The sequence below is a fragment of the Bufo gargarizans genome, chromosome 4 (assembly GCF_014858855.1).
Source record: "Bufo gargarizans isolate SCDJY-AF-19 chromosome 4, ASM1485885v1, whole genome shotgun sequence".
NCBI lineage: Eukaryota > Metazoa > Chordata > Amphibia > Anura > Bufonidae > Bufo > Bufo gargarizans.
The window spans coordinates 405,828,365-405,846,632 of NC_058083.1; the positions used below are offsets into that span (position 1 = coordinate 405,828,365).

Sequence of the window (18,268 nt, forward strand, 5' to 3'; positions counted from 1 at the left end):
ATGAATATGGCCTAGTTCTCTAAGTCGCCCCTCCCCTCACCCCGCACACCACATTTTGCTGTACTTGCTATACAGCAGCACATACCTCTCACATCCAAGGCCTCCCAGGTGACGTCTCCTCTGATGTAGATCTTCTCTGTCATCATCTTCTCCATTCAGTCTGGACAAATTCTCTCAGCCGCCTTAGGCTACTTTCACATTAGCGTTCGGGGCTCCGCTTGTGAGTTCCGTTTGAAGGCTCTCACAAGCGGCCCCGAACGCATCCGTACTGCCCTAATGCATTCTGAGTGGACGCGGATCCGCTCAGAATGCATCAGTCTGGCAGCATTCAGCCTCCGCTCCGCTCAGCAGGCGGACACCCGAACGCTGCTTGCAGCGTTCGGGTGTCCGCCTGGCCGTGCGGAGGCAAACGGATCCGTCCAGACTTACAATGTAAGTCAATGGGGACGGATCCGTTTGAAGTTGACACAATATGGCTCAATTTTCAAACGGATCCGTCCCCCATTGACTTTCAATTTAAAGTCTGGACGGATCCGTCTGAGCTACTTTCACACTTAGAATTTTTTCTAAAATATAATGCAGACGGATCCGTTCTGAACGGATCCCATGGTCTGCATTATATGAGCGGATCCGTCTGGGCAGACACCAGACGGATCCGCTCCGAACGCAAGTGTGAAAGTAGGCTAATCTCTGCAGAGTGTAACACACAGACATCTTAACATCCTCATATTTCTATCATCATCCCCCATATTGATCCTCCAGTGGTAATAAAGCTCTCTACAGACCTCTGAGTAGTAATAAGGGCCCCCATAGTGCTCTTAGGCCCCATGCACACGGCCGTGTTTCACAGCCGTGTGCGGGCCGTGGAACCGCGGCCTGGATCCCTCCTGAGAGCAGGAGCGCACGGCGTCACTGGTTGCTATGACGCCGTGCGCTCCCTGCTGCCGGCACAGTACAGTAATACACTGGTATAGATCATACCAGTGTATTACTGTATTGCGGCGGCAGCAGGGAGCGCACGGCGTCATAGCAACCAGTGACGCCGTGCGCTCCTGCTCTCAGGAGGGATCCAGGCCGCGGTTCCACGGCCCGCACACGGCTGTGAAACACGGCCGTGTGCATGGGGCCTTAGTAGAAATAAGGCAGATCTATAAGTCCCTCCTCTAGAGTCCCCAGTAGTTATAAGAATACCTATAATATTCCCTGGATTTAAAATATCCCTACAGTGCCACCAGTATTTATACTGCCCGCTACTGTTATAATGCTCACCCTCAAGTGCCCCCAATATTTATAATGCCCCCTGCAGTTATATTCCTCCCTCCACCATACAGTCCCATGTAAATAACATCACACCATCTCTCCAGACCCTTCAAAATACAGTCCCATGTAAATAACACTATTTCCCTCCCTCCACCATAGAGTCCCATGTAAATAACATCACACTATCTCTCCAGCCCCCACCAATATACAGTCCCATGTAAATAACATCCCTCTCTATCTACAGTCCCCTCCAAAATACAGTCCCATGTAAATAACATCACCTCCTCCCCAGCCACCTTTACCATACAGTCCCAAGTAAATAATATCACCCTCATGCCATGTAAACATCACCCCCTCAACATTAAGTACCATGTAAATAACATCATTCCCCCCACCAGCCACCGTCAACATACAGTCCCATGTAAATAACATCACTCCCTTAACATTCAATCCCATGTAAATAACATGATTTCCCCCCCACCAGCCACCTTCAAAATACAGTCCCATGTAAATAACATTGCCCCCCTCAACATTCAGTCCCGTGTACAGTAAATAGCATCACTCCCTCCCCCAGCCATCTCCGACATACAGTCCCATCTAAATAACCTCACTCCCTCCAATGTACAGTCCCGTGTAAGGGCGGGTTCACATGACTGTTATAAATTCAGTTTTTGTTTCCCGTTATAACATGGTTATAATTGAAAATAACAGAATCCATAAGACAGAAGTTAAAACTGAAGCCTTTAAGAGGCATTCTGTTTTGATCCGTCATAATAGAAGTCTATGGGCAATCATAATGGATCTGTCTGGTTCCCGTTATGCAAGACGGAAAACAAAGTCCTGTTGACAGGATTTCTTTTTTCTGTTTTGCAGAACGGAAACCAGATGAACCCATTATGATTTCCATAGACTTCTATTATGACGAAAAGAAAAACTGAATGCCTTTAAAAGGCTTCTGTTTTGCATTCTGTCATAATACAAGTATATGGGCAGCATAATAGATCCGTCTGGTTTTCGTTATGCAGGACTGAACTCATGCATAATGAAAATCAGGGCGGATCCGTTATGCTGCCCATAGACTTGTATTATGAAGGATCAAAACGGAATGCGTCTTAAAGGCCTCTATTTTGACTTCCGTCTTATGGATACTGTTATTTGAACCCATCCTAAATAACATGATTCACCCTACCCCAGCCCCCTCCAAAATTCAGTCCCATGTAAATAACATCACTCCCTCCCACAGCTGCCATCAACATACAGTCCCATGTAAATAACATCACTCCCACACCAGCCACCTCCAACACACAGTTCCATGAAAATAACATTCCTCCCTTCAGCCCAAACATACAGTCCCAGTTAAATAACCACAACTCCCAGCATTGCTCTGCCCATTCAATTACCTCTCCTCCTGTAGCAGACACCACAGCTTCTTCCCCCAGTTCTTCTCCTCTTCACTACCATCCTCTCCTGCACTGGTCACATGATGGTGACATCATCATAGGTCCTTCTCAACCACTGCCTGTTTTACTGGTCACATGACCTGTGATGTCATCACAGGTCCTTCAGCTCTTCCAGTGCATTAGATTCAAATGTGTTGCCGTCCTGGCAGGCAGGACATTCGGGGCCTGGGAAAAAACATCAGGGGCCCAGGCCCCGAATGTTTTAACCTAGCAACGCCTCTGCTTGTATCTTACATTTTTAGCAGTTTACGCATCTGTTTGATGTATCTTTAGCTTGCAGTTACTCTTTTTTAATTCTAACTTACTCAAACTTTCTTTCACTGACTCAGATGAAGTCCTAGGATCATGTAGGACATTATAGAGAAGTACTGACCAGTAATGATGCGAATAAAGCACTAGGGCTGAGATAGAAACTGGTTATTTACCTGATGCTGTCTCTCTGGCTCTCCTGTGTCATCTTGCTCTTGTGAACCGAGAGCAAGGCAGGTGGTATGACTCTGCAACCAGAAAAGAGTGCGTACGCAGAAGTCAAGATTAAGAAAATTGCATTTACTATCAATTAATAAAAGCAGGTTAACAATAAAACAGTATGAACAATTCAAGTCAAATACTACAACAATTTCCACCTTTGCTGTGTCCGTGTTCGCGGTGCGGACACTAAGGAATAGCAGTCCCAGGAACTATCCCTAACTGACCCTAACTTTCAAGCGGGTGCGCACCCCCCTTATCCCAGTGGTCCAAGTGGACCTCTTACAGTTTGTGGAAGTGCACGGTGGGGCCCGATGTCGTCCTTTTCCTTTATAACCAGCGCAGGATCCGCAACAAAGAAGTCCTCCTCAGCAGGCCGGAAAACCAGATGGATATAATCCAGAATTTTACAGTGACTGTCCGGTACCTCGACAGCACTGTGAGTCTCTTTACTGTTTGGGGCAATCCAGTCAGCCCAATGTCAGCTCCACAGGTTAGCTGCTGCACACAGTCCTTTTTAACTTGGCTTCACTAAATGCACGGTCTCTTTATACTCCATCCGTCTCTAGACTGAAGTTCACACAGCTTGGCTGCACAGGAACGTCCTTTAGTATCTCCACACACGTCTTACACAGCACAGAACTTGCTTTCTATCTAGCCAAGATGGCAGCCGTTATAGTTTCAGTCCCTCTTCCTCATTCTTCCTGCTCACACTGAGGCAGGCTGACATCATAAGGGGCGTGTCACTTCAACACTTAACTGCTGTTTTAAAGAGCCACTACCACATTAATACACTTTCTCTATGGCAAACTTCAATGCAAATTGGTCCTATGCTGCCATCTACTGACCAAACGAATACTGCAGGCATTTACATTTATCTGTATTACTAGAATAGCATTATACATTAAATTTTAACACAGTTTACCAGGATAACGAAACTTAGACACATTACATGACTGTTTCTTACATATTCCCCCCCACTTTAAGATTGGCAGTCCCTGCCAATGACTGAATATCCAGAGGGCTGTACTCTTATATGTAGAGTGGTAATGTACCGTTGTATGGCAGGCCAAATAAACTCGTCCTGCGCATACCGAACAGGGGGAATGCCAGCATTTGGTCTAGTGGTGCGTCTGAGAACCACTGGTATACTCTGGGGTACTGTAGCCATAGGCTGAGAAGGACCAGCAGACTCCGCATCATAGGGGGCACAGGCTGGGGGCACACTAGTCACAGGTGGAACATCCTCAGGAGCGGGGATTGGCCAACAATCATCCTCATCATCGTAAGCCCATTCCACACCACCAGTCTCGGACTGTGGGAGCTCGTTGACATTATCAGTTCCATCACAATTTGCTTCTTCAGATTGACACAGGCGCAACATATTTCTGTGAAGTACTCGGACACAATCAGTTCCTTCCTTCTGAACTTCGTACACAGGCCCATTTGCATACTTGCGGGCAACTACACGATATGGCACAGCCTCCCACCTGCTTTCCAATTTTCCTTGAGGCTTCTTGACACGTACCAGCACCAGGTCACCTGGCTGCAATGGTGCCCTTTGCACCGGGGTCTTATCAGGATGAGAATTTTCTTGCAGACGCTGTCGCACCAATCGATGAACTGTCTCAAGTCTCTGCCGGTGTGCTCGCACCCAGGAGGCTGGATCTCTTGGAGGGAACCCATCCACATCATTTAACTGTAACTCTCCGACACTTCGCCCAGACCGTCCAAAGAGGAGAGTATAAGGAGAATACCCCGTTGTAGAATGGACCTGATTGTTATAGGCCCACACCATCTCAGACAAGAACTGAGGCCACTGTAACTTCTTGTCCTCCTCCAAAGTCCGCATCATCTGTAGCAGAGTTCTATTAAATCGTTCGCAGGCTCCGTTTCCTTGGGGATGGTATGGAGTCGTGTGCGACTTCTTTATCCCGTAGATACGTTGAACTTCTTTCATTACATGTCCCTCAAAGCAAGCCCCTTGGTCAGAGTGGATGCGTTGTGGACACCCGTACACTCGGATGAAATCTTGGCATAGGGCTCGAGCTGCTGACTCAGCGGTCTGGTCCTTGGTGGCGGTCACCACCGCAAATTTGGTGAAGTGGTCCACCATTACGAGGCAGTACTGGTGCCCACTGTTGGATGGGCCCACCATTAGGTAGTCTATCATGACGATCTCTAAAGGTTCCTGGGTCACTATGGTTTGCAGGGGAGCTCTTTGTTCTATTGCCTTATGGATCTCACAAGTTCGACATCTATGACATACTTCTTCGACCATTTGACGGAGAGCTGGACAGTAAATCAGTCTTCTCATGACCAAAATGTCCATTCTTATTATGAGCCTCAAGAGCCAATGATTGAGCCAGTTCACTAGGCACTACGATTTGGTAACAAATGTCGATTTCAGAAGGCAGATATACCTTTCGGCATAGTACTCCATTTTTCATCTCTAACTTTTCCCACTGACTCAGGACTAATAGCATTTCACGGGTCAGTCGTTCTCTTTCCTCTTTACAGGGCTTCTTGCCTTTCTCAACACACTTGATCATTTTCGCCAGCCCCTCATGGGCCTGCTGTATTTGCACCCATTCCTGTAGTGAGGGGCCAAAGAAAGGAGCCGTTTCGGTCCCTTCCACTGCACACTGCATAGCAGTGACCAAGGCTTGTGAAAATCTGCTGAAGTCAGGCATCTCCACATGCTCCAACTCATGATCCACGTCTCCGCTGGGGGCCTGGGTAGTTACCCTAGAAAGTCCATCGGCATTTTGGTTCTCCGTCTTGGACCGATACTTAATGCGGTAATTGAACTTAGACATTCGGGCTATCCACCTCTGCTCCAAAGCCCCGAGCTTGGCATTTTCCAGGTGAGCCAATGGGTTGTTGTCAGTCAGTACTAAGACTTCAGCTCCGGTCAAATACTCAGAGAATTTCTCAGTCATGGCCCATACCAGTGCCAACAGTTCTAACTTGAATGAACTATAATTGTCAGGGTTTCTCTCAGAATCTCGCAAGGATCGGCTGGCATACGCTATGACACGCTCTTGGCCATCCTGGAACTGAGATAGCACCGCTCCGAGACCATACAGGCTTGCATCGGTATATAGCTGGAAGGGCAAGTGGTAATCAGCATACGCCAAGATTGGGGCCGTTGTAAGAGCATCCTTCAATGCCTGGAAGGCGTGTTCCTGTTCAGGGCCCCATTTCACGGACCGGTTCTTCGGACCCCCGGCGGTGCCTCGTAGGAGAGCATTAAGTGGCGCTGCTACTCTAGCAAAGTCCTTAATAAACCGTCGATAGTAGCCGGCTACTCCCAGGAACGCCCTCACTTCTCGCAGGGTAGTCGGTGTCGGTCAGTCTTGAACAGCCGCTATCTTGTCCCTTGACGGCCTCACCCCTTCTCCTGATACACAATGACCCAAGTAATCAATTTCAGATTGGAACAACCGACATTTACTGGGTTTCAGTTTGAGCCCATGTTCCCGCAATCGTTGAAATACTTGTCCCAACTGGCGGAGATGGTCCTCAAAGGTTGCAGAGTACACTATAATGTCATCCAAGTAGATGAGAGTGAATTCAAAGTTGAAGTCACCAAGACATTTCTCCATCAATCGTTGAAACGTTCCAGGTGCATTTGTCAATCCAAAGGGCATCCGGTTAAATTCGTATAGTCCCATGGGCAAGATAAAGGCTGTCTTTTCCTTATCTTTCTCGGCCATTGGCACCTGCCAATACCCACTAGCCAGGTCTAGTGAGGAGAAGTAGCGGGCTCTTCCTAGTGCTGAAAGGGACTCCTCAATCCGAGGTAAGGGGTAGGAATCTCGTACGGTGCAGGTATTCAACTTTCGATAGTCTACGCAAAACCGAATGGACCCATCTTTCTTCCTTACTAGTACCACTGGAGCTGCCCAGGGACTTTGGCTTTCTTGAATGATCCCACCCTGCAGCATCTGGGTCAACAGTTCTTTCACCTCCTGATACATCTGTGGAGGAATTTGTCGGTAGCGCTCTCTGATTGGAAGGGTGTCTCCTGTGGGAATCTCATGGTAGATCCCTGTTGTACATCCAAAATCTTCAGCATGACGTGCAAAGGTTGTGCGGTTTTCCCATAACAGTTCATCTACCTTCCGGATCTGTTCCAGAGAACACGAAGAAGTCTCTATCTTCATCTGTTCTCGAATTGCACCTCCATTCCATTTAAGGGTGGGGTTCTCGCCTTCCCCCATAGACACGGTTACGGCCCATTCACCTCGTTCAGCCGGCCTCAACTGCATCGGGGTCGCTTTCCTCACTTCCTCCGGAGTCACATAGAGGTTAGCCAGCAGCCTTCCTGGGGCTAGGTCTACACTCTGATCCTGAGTGTTCACACATCGGAGGGGTACTCTCCCATTGCGGACTACTGCCAAGGAACGGGCTACTAGCGGATCAACACTTCTTCCGGCTGTCGGCAGTGGTTCTATCAACACAGCTATGCCCTCTAGTTTCCTACAGGTGCCTACAGGCATGGACACTATCATCTCCCGTCTGGGTGGCAACGTAACTTTTGTATGCAGAGGGACCGAAATTCGAGCAAGAGGACACTGTGCATCTGAACTTTTCTGTAAGCCACATGTTCGGACCAGCCGCTGGAAGGCCGTTTGAGTAGGCCGATGGCTAGTGGTTTCTCTCCAATAACCGTGACCTTTCTTTTCAAAGAGAATCTGATCCAATTCTTTTAACACATTCATCCCCAAGATGACAGGGACCTTTACTTCATGTGACTCCTGTACTACCACAATGCCTTTCTTGCCTAGATCTTGGCCACATAATCTGACATTCATCCAGGCCACTCCCACCACCGGTACTGGTAACTGATTAGCTGCGACCACTCGTATGAATGTATGGGGATCATATTTCACATGTCGCTGAAAATACCGTTCGTAACAGTCTCTACTCAGGGTCGTTACTTGGGAACCCGTGTCAATCATCCCGGTAACCGGAATACCTTCCAATTCCATCTGTATGGTGGGACTTGCAGCGATCAGATCCTCTTCAGGGCATTCTCCTCTCATAGTCTCCTCAGTTTCCCCTACTGCCCGCCCTACTGCAGGAGGGGATTTCAGTTTTAACGGCGGTCTCTCATAAGCTTGTCGCTGCTCTGGACATCTAGCAGCAATGTGGCCCACGCGTCCACACTCCCAGCAGCGTATTTCCCGTCGCTCTGGCCATCGGTTTGGGCCCCTTCGGTAAGCCCCATCGCTCTCTCCTGAGAGTTGTACTACATTATTGGGACCCCTTCGGTAGGTCCTATCCTCATCCCTCCAGTAGGGTTGTGGGTGATTCTGACCTTCTTGGTGTGAACGGCCCACCCCTTCGTCTCTAGTTTTCTGGAGGCCTGCAATTCTCATAGAATTCTCATTACAATTGGTTTGTAGGTGTTCCATTTGCTCTTGCAATTTCTGCATTACTGTAAGTATCTCTTTAACTGTCCCTTTTTCCACTGTTTCTGGGCCAGAGCTAGCCCCCTGCGACAATGTAACTCCAACTGCAGTCTGAGGCTTCTGAACCATACTATTGGCACGTGAGATGGCCTCCACCTGTACGTCATGAAATTTAGCATCAGTCTCCCGTCGTATAAAGTCCTGCATAGCAACAGTCAAACTGCCATCACGGATCCCCAGAACAAACTGGTCACGGAGTGTCCGATCAGGGTTACAGAAGGCTGGTGAGCCCCCTCTTTCCTTCCCTTGAATATCACGGAGCAGTTCTTGTAGGGCATTTGCATACTGAGGGAGACTTTCATTCTCCTTTTGTACCCTCTGAAAGAACCGTGCCTGCAGGGACCCCAGCAATGCGGTTTCTCCATAAATAGTCTCTAGAATCTGGACAACTTGCTCAAATGTCTGTCTTTGTTCAAATGGCCGCAATATCACTGTAGTCTTAGCATCTCCTTGTAATGTCAATATGGCTAGCTCTACTAGTACTTCTGGTGCGGTCTGGTACATGCGCTGTACCATTCGTATCTGCTCTGCCCACACACTCACAGACATATTATTGCCATCAAACTTTGCTAACTGACTCATTACAGCCCCTGCTGGCATTCTTCCTCCAGCACCATCCCTCCTAACGGGTGCGTCGCCGTCCATTCTGGTAGGCGGATTCTGCCGACTATGCCAATTTGTGAACCGAGAGCAAGGCAGGTGGTATGACTCCGCAACCAGAAAAGAGTGCGTACGCAGAAGTCAAGATTAAGAAAATTGCATTTACTATCAATTAATAAAAGCAGGTTAACAATAAAACAGTATGAACAATTCAAGTCAAATACTACAACAATTTCCACCTTTGCTGTGTCCGTGTTCGCGGTGCGGACACTAAGGAATAGCAGTACCAGGAACTATCCCTAACTGACCCTAACTTTCAAGCGGGTGCGCACCCCTCTTATCCCAGTGGTCCAAGTGGACCTCTTACAGTTTGTGGAAGTGCACGGTGGGGCCCGATGTCGTCCTTTTCCTTTATAACCAGCGCAGGATCCGCAACAAAGAAGTCCTCCTCAGCAGGCCGGAAAACCAGATGGATATAATCCAGAATTTTACAGTGACTGTCCGGTACCTCGACAGCACTGTGAGTCTCTTTACTGTTTGGGGCAATCCAGTCAGCCCAATGTCAGCTCCACAGGTTAGCTGCTGCACACAGTCCTTTTTAACTTGGCTTCACTAAATGCACGGTCTCTTTATACTCCATCCGTCTCTAGACTGAAGTTCACACAGCTTGGCTGCACAGGAACGTCCTTTAGTATCTCCACACACGTCTTACACAGCACAGAACTTGCTTTCTATCTAGCCAAGATGGCAGCCGTTATAGTTTCAGTCCCTCTTCCTCATTCTTCCTGCTCACACTGAGGCAGGCTGACATCATAAGGGGCGTGTCACTTCAACACTTAACTGCTGTTTTAAAGAGCCACTACCACATTAATACACTTTCTCTATGGCAAACTTCAATGCAAATTGGTCCTATGCTGCCATCTACTGACCAAACGAATACTGCAGGCATTTACATTTATCTGTATTACTAGAATAGCATTATACATTAAATTTTAACACAGTTTACCAGGATAACGAAACTTAGACACATTACATGACTGTTTCTTACACTCTGGCTCACTTTTCCACTCCCTTCACATAGACTTCTATTGAAATGTGTAATCTAATATGTCTTTGAGGTGCTTTATCTCAATATGGATTCAGTAGAAATTCCAGAGAGAAAGTGTTTAGGAAGGAAGGGGGAAGAAAACAGCTGAAAACTGCCAAATAATCATTTTTCTCTGCTAACATACAATACAAAGTTTTCTATAGTTGCTTGTACTATTAATTTATGAAAAGTTCTCTGAAAAGTTAGTAGCCATTTAAAATAGTGATCTAGCATTTTGCTAAGGGGATCCATCACTAATTTATGCTGCCCTTAGTTAGGGCAGTAAAAAAAAAATATGACAGATTTTCCTGAAGTTTTATACTGGAAACAGGAGTCAAGTCCTACTGGAAACAGGAGTCAAGTCCAACTGGAAACAGGAGTCAAGTCCAGACTTCTGTACATATACCTAACCATTAATATTATTTATTTTTAAGAATTCATCTAAGCCTTTTTTTTTTTTAACTTTCCACTGTTCCTGCTGTGACCACTTCCTGAGGTAGACTGTTCCACAGATTTACACTTCTTACGGTAAAGAAGCCTTGACTTCTCTGGAGACTGAGCTTTCTCTTCTCCAGACAGAGGCAGTGCCCCTTGACTTTTCAGGGGATTTTACATGGAACTGCTTTTCACCATATTTTTTGTAATCATATGCCCCCTCTTCTCAAAACTACATAAATGTAACTCCTTTAATATCTCCTCACCACTAAGGCTACTTTCACATTAGAAGCACCTTCTCCGGCAGGCTGTTCCGCTGGGTGAACAGCCTTCCAGATCCATGCTGCAGCTAGTGCACTGTGCCACCGGAGGTCCACATGGCAAACATGCCAAGAGGCAGCAGGAAGAAAACGATGACATGTCGTACTGTTATTCCGGCTGCTTCTCGGCATGTTGTAGTTTTATTCCGGGTGCCTCTCGGCATGTTTGCCGTGCAGCCTCCGGACCTCCGGCCCGCCCCATTATAGTTGCCGGCACGCGTGCACTAGTGGCAGCACCGATCCGGCAGGCTGTTCACCCGCCGGGACAGCCTGTCGGAGAAGGCTAACGCTAATGTGAAAGTAGCCTTAGATCATTTATGCCCCTTATTAGTTTAGTTGCTCTCCTTTGTACTTTTTCCAGCTCCAGATAATCCTTTCTATGGACTGGTGCCCAGAACTGAACTGCATATTCCAGGTGAGGCTGCACGAAAGCTTTGTAAAGTAGTAATATTACATCCTTCTCCCATGAGTCCATGCCTTGTTTAATACATGAGAATATACTGCTAGCCTTAGAGACAGCTAATTGATATTGCATGTGAATTAGTCTATGATCAACAAGTACACCCAAATACTTCTCTACAAAGGACTCTCCAAGTGTTAAATGTATGTAGGTTATTTGTATACAGATGCATAACTTTACATTTATCCATATTGAACATCATTTTCCTAGTGAATTTATAAATACTAAGAGCTTGTAGTGTATGGACATCTTACATACACTGCACAGTACTACATAGCTTGGTGTCATCTGCAAAATAAAAATAGTACTATTAATCCCCTCTACATCTTTAATAAAATAAAAAATATATATTAAAAATAAGTTATATAATAGGGGGCCCAGCACTGAACCTTGTGGAACACCACCATTGACCACAACTCTCTGGACACAGTCCTACACATTTGCATTGTGCCAGTCACTAGAAGAGAACTATTGGTGTAATCTATCTGGACCCGGAGCCTTGTTCACATTTACTATACTTAACTTAGCTTGGACCATATCTACAGTTAGCCAATTTAGTATATTACTGGATCTTTTAACAGCCCTGGCACCACCAACATCAGCTTCTTCGTCTTCTTTTGTATATACAAAGCTAACAGTGAACATACCCTCTTATACCATTATTAAGGGGACCTATTGTAGCTACTGTGACCTTGTTTTTTTAGCATTTGCATTTAAAGATTTTTTTTCTAATTTGTTTTGATTTCTTTGGCTACCTGCCATTCTATTTATATTTCAGAGATTTTTAATACTGATGACCTATCCCCTGAACCCCACAAGGCAGCAGAGCTCGCAGTAGTGCCGTGGCCTTCTTGCTGCCTTCCCTAGGCCAAGTGATGACATGTTGATAGGTCACGAGGCCTAGGTGTAGCTCAGCTCTAAAGAAATTACTGGAGCTGTGCTGCAATACCAAGCACAGCTGCTATACAATGTATGGCGCCGTGATTGGTGAGCACAGAGAAGGTCGGGGTGCTCGAAGAAGAGCCACTGCCTTCTCAAACTGCTGACTGGGAGGGGTCCCGGGTGTTGGACCCCCCGCAGATTATATACTGATGACCTATCCAGAGAATAGGTCATCAGTATTAAAATCTTGGAAAACCTTTTTAAGCCCATTGTAATTCTCATTTAATCTGCCATATTTTAGCATTATTATAATTATATATAAATTTACTACAAAGGTATGTGAGAAGTAAATGTTCAAATATGTTTACATATTTAGTGTCAATAGTGTCAATATATTGGACTTTTTGCTTATGTGACCTTATATAATACTATACAGGTTATCATCAGAAAATGCTCTTTAGCTGGAAACAAATTCCTAATATAACTATCATTCTAACACTACTTACCGTTTTTGGGATAGGTTGCAATCAATAAATCATCTTCTCTTGCTTCAAAAGTTTCCAGTGCTTGAAACAACTCCACACTGCTAAGAACACTTGGATACAGCGTGCCCTTATAATTGAACAGCAAGTCTTCAGGTGAAGTTTTGGTAGTTGAATGTATGATTTCCATCAATACTTGACGATCATTTTTACCTGTTTGCTTAGAATCAGTCATCTTTTACTAGTGTGAGGTAAGGTAAGGTGAGGTGAGGTGAGGACTGGCAGCTCTCTTCTGCTGTACCTTGCTTATATAGACAACTGTAGTGTTGCATAATGGGAACAAATCAGATGCCAGAAATGTTCATACACTTTACAATCGTAAGATTATATCCTAGGGATAAAGTCCTAGGAGTATTTCAATAACCTATGATGCCCCATGCTTTAAACAGAAAGGTCCCTGGCCCTGTAATTCTCTCTGCTCTACCCTCCCATCTGCATTGTGCTTTTCTTCTGTTCTTTCTCTGGAAAATTTATGAATAAATAGTTAACTTGGATGTTATCAAACAGATGTGTCCAAACTAATTGGACAATGTCAGATTTAGTTATACTGTAAATGTCTAAGTTTCTTAAAGTTCTAAGATGACTGAGGATTGTTATAGTATAGAAAATGCAAGTATTAATGAAAATAAACCTACCAGATGAGGACAAGTCCGATTTAACACGAGAGGATACCATTCAAAGAATTATCTATCGCGTCTGATATGGCAGGTAACAGACCTGCGGCACAGAGAGGAGGGAAGGACGGTACCTTTTCAATAGGGAGAGGGAGGAGTGGTGACCCCTAACTCACCTAGCACTGGCATCTGGCTTCCCTGACGTCCCTAGACAGGCTGCTCACCCGTATGCCTATCACGTGCCTCATCCCTGGCTTACCCTGACAGAAACCCGAGGTAGTGAATAGGATGATGGGAGCACTAGTCCTCACCACTGACACCTAGGGTAACAACAGGGAAAGGACAAACAACACTAATACCACAAACAATCCCTGAAGGGAGACAACAAACAGGAGAGAACCGGAGATCCGACAGCACCAGTTCCAACTGTTTCAACAGCTCCACAGCAACTCCAACTCCACCAGAGGTCAGAATAGAAAATCTGGAAGGAAGGTCTATATTTGGCAACAAGGGAAGTAGAAGGGGAGAATGTATAGTAGCTGGAAGTGGCTGACCAAGAACAGCTGAAAGGAAAAGCTACCGATTCCTAAATGGGACAAAAAGGATCACAAACTTAAGCAGGAAAACCTGGTCCGGAATCCATTCCCACAACTAGGTCATGGAGCGATCCCTTGAAACCAAACGAGTAGCCACCCACTGCGACCTTCTGACCCCAGGCACAACAGGGTCAGCGATAGGTCGTGACACCCTCATGACATTATCACAGCATTTTTTTTTACCAAGCCACATTGTACTTTCTCGATGAATGTTTAGAGATATACAATACTTAAAGGGGTTGTCTCACTTCAGTAAGTTGCATTTATCATGTAGAGAAAGTTGATACAAGAAACTTACTTCATTATCCAAATTGCCTCCTTTGCTGCCTGGATTCATTTTTATATTACATTATACACTGCTCATTTCCATGGTTACAAACCACCCTGCAATCCATCAGTGGTGGTCATGCTTGCACAATATAGGAAAAAGCATCGGCCTCTCTGGTGGCCGGGACCATGGGAGCTCACATAGGCTAGTGCTTTTTCCTATATTGTGCAAGCACGACCACCACTGATGGATTGCAGGGTGGTCTGTAACCATGGAAACGCGCAGTGTATAATGTGATAGAAAAATGAATCCAGCCAGCAAAGGAAGTGGTTTGGATAATAAAAATATATTAGTAAGTGGCTTGATTTAACTTTCTCTACATGATAAATGCTATTTACTGAAGTGAACCCTTTTAAGCATTCTCTAACCTCTAACTTGGGACAAGTTCTCTGACCTATCCCTATATCAATATACCTGAGCCAAAGCAGAATGACTTGTTAGTTCCCCTCCATGGCACGTAGCAGCTGGAGTACATGCCCAGTAGCTACTCACAGCTTCTTATTTTTAAGTCCTCTTGTCATTGAAGAGTATTTTAGCAAAAAATTAAAAATGGGCATATATTATTATGTCATAAGTGGAGCTTGGAGGTGCAACATATTGCATTGAACAAAATATGTTTTCCAGCTGATGACAGAGGGGTCAGGGTGCCTTAAAAACATAAAAGAAGCAATACCCACCTTCACCTGCTGCTCTCTTCTACCAGCTCGAGTCTTGAAATGTAGAAAATATCTTGAAATGTCCCGCTCAGCAAAGAACTGACTAGGGCAGGTGATCTCTGCAGCCACTGATTTTCTAAGACGATATTTTGAGACATTTCCTGCGTGTTGAGACAGGAGTCAGAGATAGAGAACAGTAAAGAAACCAGACACCAATAAAGCCGCAGCAACAGGGAATCAGTGGAGGTGAGTGTGCCGGCATACATACACAATTCCTCTGGGTAGCCATCTTATATGCTTCTGGCATATGTAAAAAAAATGTGAACTCTCATCTTCCTGAAGCCTGGGTCACCTATGATATAGATGGACACTTTTATTACCACTACTCTGTAAGGCCAGCTATAAAAGGTCATAAAGGCTATACCAGGCCCAGCTCATCCTGTCCTATAAGATAAGATCAGCTCGCTGTCAAGCCTGGCTGGAGCGTGACGTCATTAATTTCCAGGTCTGGTTTGAGGAGAGCTAATAGCCCTTAATTAGCTCTGGGCATAAAACCAGTCCACTTTCATATTTCATTTATGAATCAACTTATGCCCTTTCTGACACCAGATCCAGGCTCTACAGAGTATTGTGGTTAATTGGGTATCAAATATGACCAGAGGTTGTGATTCTGTAACTGACCTATGGGTGGTAGAAGAACTACAGGTCCCAGCATTACCGTGTGTGGTCTCATTCTTTATGTAAATAAATAAGGATCGCAAATATGTATTCTGTATAAAAATATGCCGATGTATCAGGGAGATACAAGCTTAAGTATAATCCTCATTGTAGGAACTGAACTTTGATGGGGTCATAAAACACTTGGGGGCCAATCCCTAGGCTTCACAGTCACTCTGCTGCCATTGGCTGACAGGAGTAAGTCTCCTGCCCATGGGAGAGTTCATAAAAATCCGTGCACAAGGACAGGGGAGAGAGACCCATGGAACATCACCAGACACTTAATTGGACATTAACGGCATATCCCTGTATCAGAAGAACTTTGAGGGTCTCCCCTGATACATACTGAAAAGGGGTTTGCAAGGATTCAAAAAGGACATATGAACGACCATCTGAAACCCTCCAGAGAAACTAAGTATTCTTTCATCTTTTTCCCTTTCATTTGAACGTGATTATTTATATTGTTATTATTATTCTGTAGATTTATAGTCATTTTCATTAGACTTGTATGCACTGCTTTTTACCTTATTAAAGATTATAAAATCTAAATGGCCAAGTCTTCCATATTCTAAGCTGCTGAACAACGTACCTTGCCTTTGAAGAGACGTTACCAGGTAGTTAGTTAAATTGCATTTAGGAATTGTAGCTGGGGGTGATTGACTGCGGTTGGTCAGTAAGTGATATCCGGTTCATCCACTGATCTGTGTGATAGTGAATGACCCGGATAGTCGGCTCGTGGACCGGGAACCCACGTGGTGGCAGTTACCGAAGTGTAGTGGGGGGTGTTAGCCGAATGGTAATACCCCGGTCACGTGAGGTCTCTGTGTGTGCGCAGACTCCGTCACAGACCACTACGTCACAGCTGTGGGATCCAGAGCGATCGGATCCATAGTTCGTGACAGTGAGTATTATCTCTTCTATGTTTTAAGCTACCCTAAACCCCATGCCTCCAAGTTTTTGTTGCAATGGAAAACCCCCTCAGAGTTGTTTTTTTCTTACAGATAAACTGGCATGGCCCCATAAAAGATGTTATACCTTCTTTCCCGATAGTTAAAGGATTGTCCATTTCAGAGAATTTCTCAGGCAGGTCACCATACATGAATGAAGCAGCTGACCAAACATGCTCACTGCCACTTCACTCATCTCTATGGAACTGCCGAAGGTAGCTGAGAACTGTACTCGGCTGTCTCCAACAGTCCTAAAGAGAAAGAGTAGAACAGCCACTCCATTCATTTATGAGTACAGACAGCTGAATCTTGTGATTGGTTGGGGTCCCAGTGGTTAAACCTCCACTAACTAGTTTACTACTAGTTTTTCCAGTATCCTATGGATAAGGATTAACATTTCATAACCAAATTACCCCTCAACATGTACTCAACATCAGGATCAGGACTGGAAAATGGGTTTCTGAAATTAGCCTAGAATGTTAATTATTAATATTATACTTGTTTATGCAGTTCCAGTGTCTCAAAGTCAGACTGGATAGTTATTGAGCCACTTCTAAGTCGTAAAGGTTGTTTGTACAGTGCCATGTGCAAAATATTAGCTTTGGCAAAAGCAATAGTTACATAGTAACATAGTGGATACGTTGAAAAAAGACATACAGTAACTCCATCAAGTTCAACCAAGGTTTAGGTGGAGACACGAATCCCAGAATGAAATGAGACTCAGATTTCTAGACGTTTTTATAAGCATTAATGTTGTTTACTTTTAATAATTAATCTAAACCCTTTTTAAAACTGTCCACTGTTCCTGATATGACCATGTCCTGAGGAAGTCTATTCCACAGTTTCACAGTTCTTATAGTAAAGAAGCTTTGACGCTTCTAGAGACTGAACTTTTTCTTATCCAGTCGGAGGCAGTGCCCCCTTGTCTTTTGAGGGCATTTTACATGGAACAGATTTTCATCATATTTTCGTATGGCCCATTTTATATATTTGTATAGGTTAATCATGTCCCCACTTAGACATCTCTTCTCAAGACTAAATAAATTCAATTCTTTTAATCTTTCTTCATAACTAAGATCCTCCATGCCCCTTATCAGTTTAGTCACTCTCCTCTGTACTTTTTCCAGCTGCAGTGCATCCTTTCTATGGACTGGTGCCCAGAACTGAACTGCATATCTAACACCCCAGAGTTGTGTTACTACACGCCTCTTCCCTGCTACTATCTTCTAAGAGCTTTATACTGTCATCTGATGTGATTTTGCTTATGTCTTCCACAAATGTGCATAAAACTGTGTTAAATGTAATTGTTCCTGTAATTTGCCTGCTTACCATTAGGTGGCAGCAACACATTGGCAAGTTAAAATAAATATTAATTATTGAAATTTATGCAAATCTGAACAATTAATATTCATGAAT

General features: G+C 44.9%; 1 protein-coding gene across 1 annotated transcript in view; it reads right to left on the minus strand.

Moving 5' to 3' along the window:
- Positions 1-13,124, minus strand: part of LOC122936375 (sulfotransferase 6B1-like) — a 122,917-nt gene extending 109,793 nt beyond the window's left edge. The window contains exon 1 of the mRNA XM_044292555.1: positions 12,959-13,124. Coding sequence (XP_044148490.1) covers positions 12,959-13,124 — 166 coding nt within the window. The remainder of the gene's footprint in view (positions 1-12,958) is intronic.
- Positions 13,125-18,268: the final 5,144 nt, after the last annotated feature.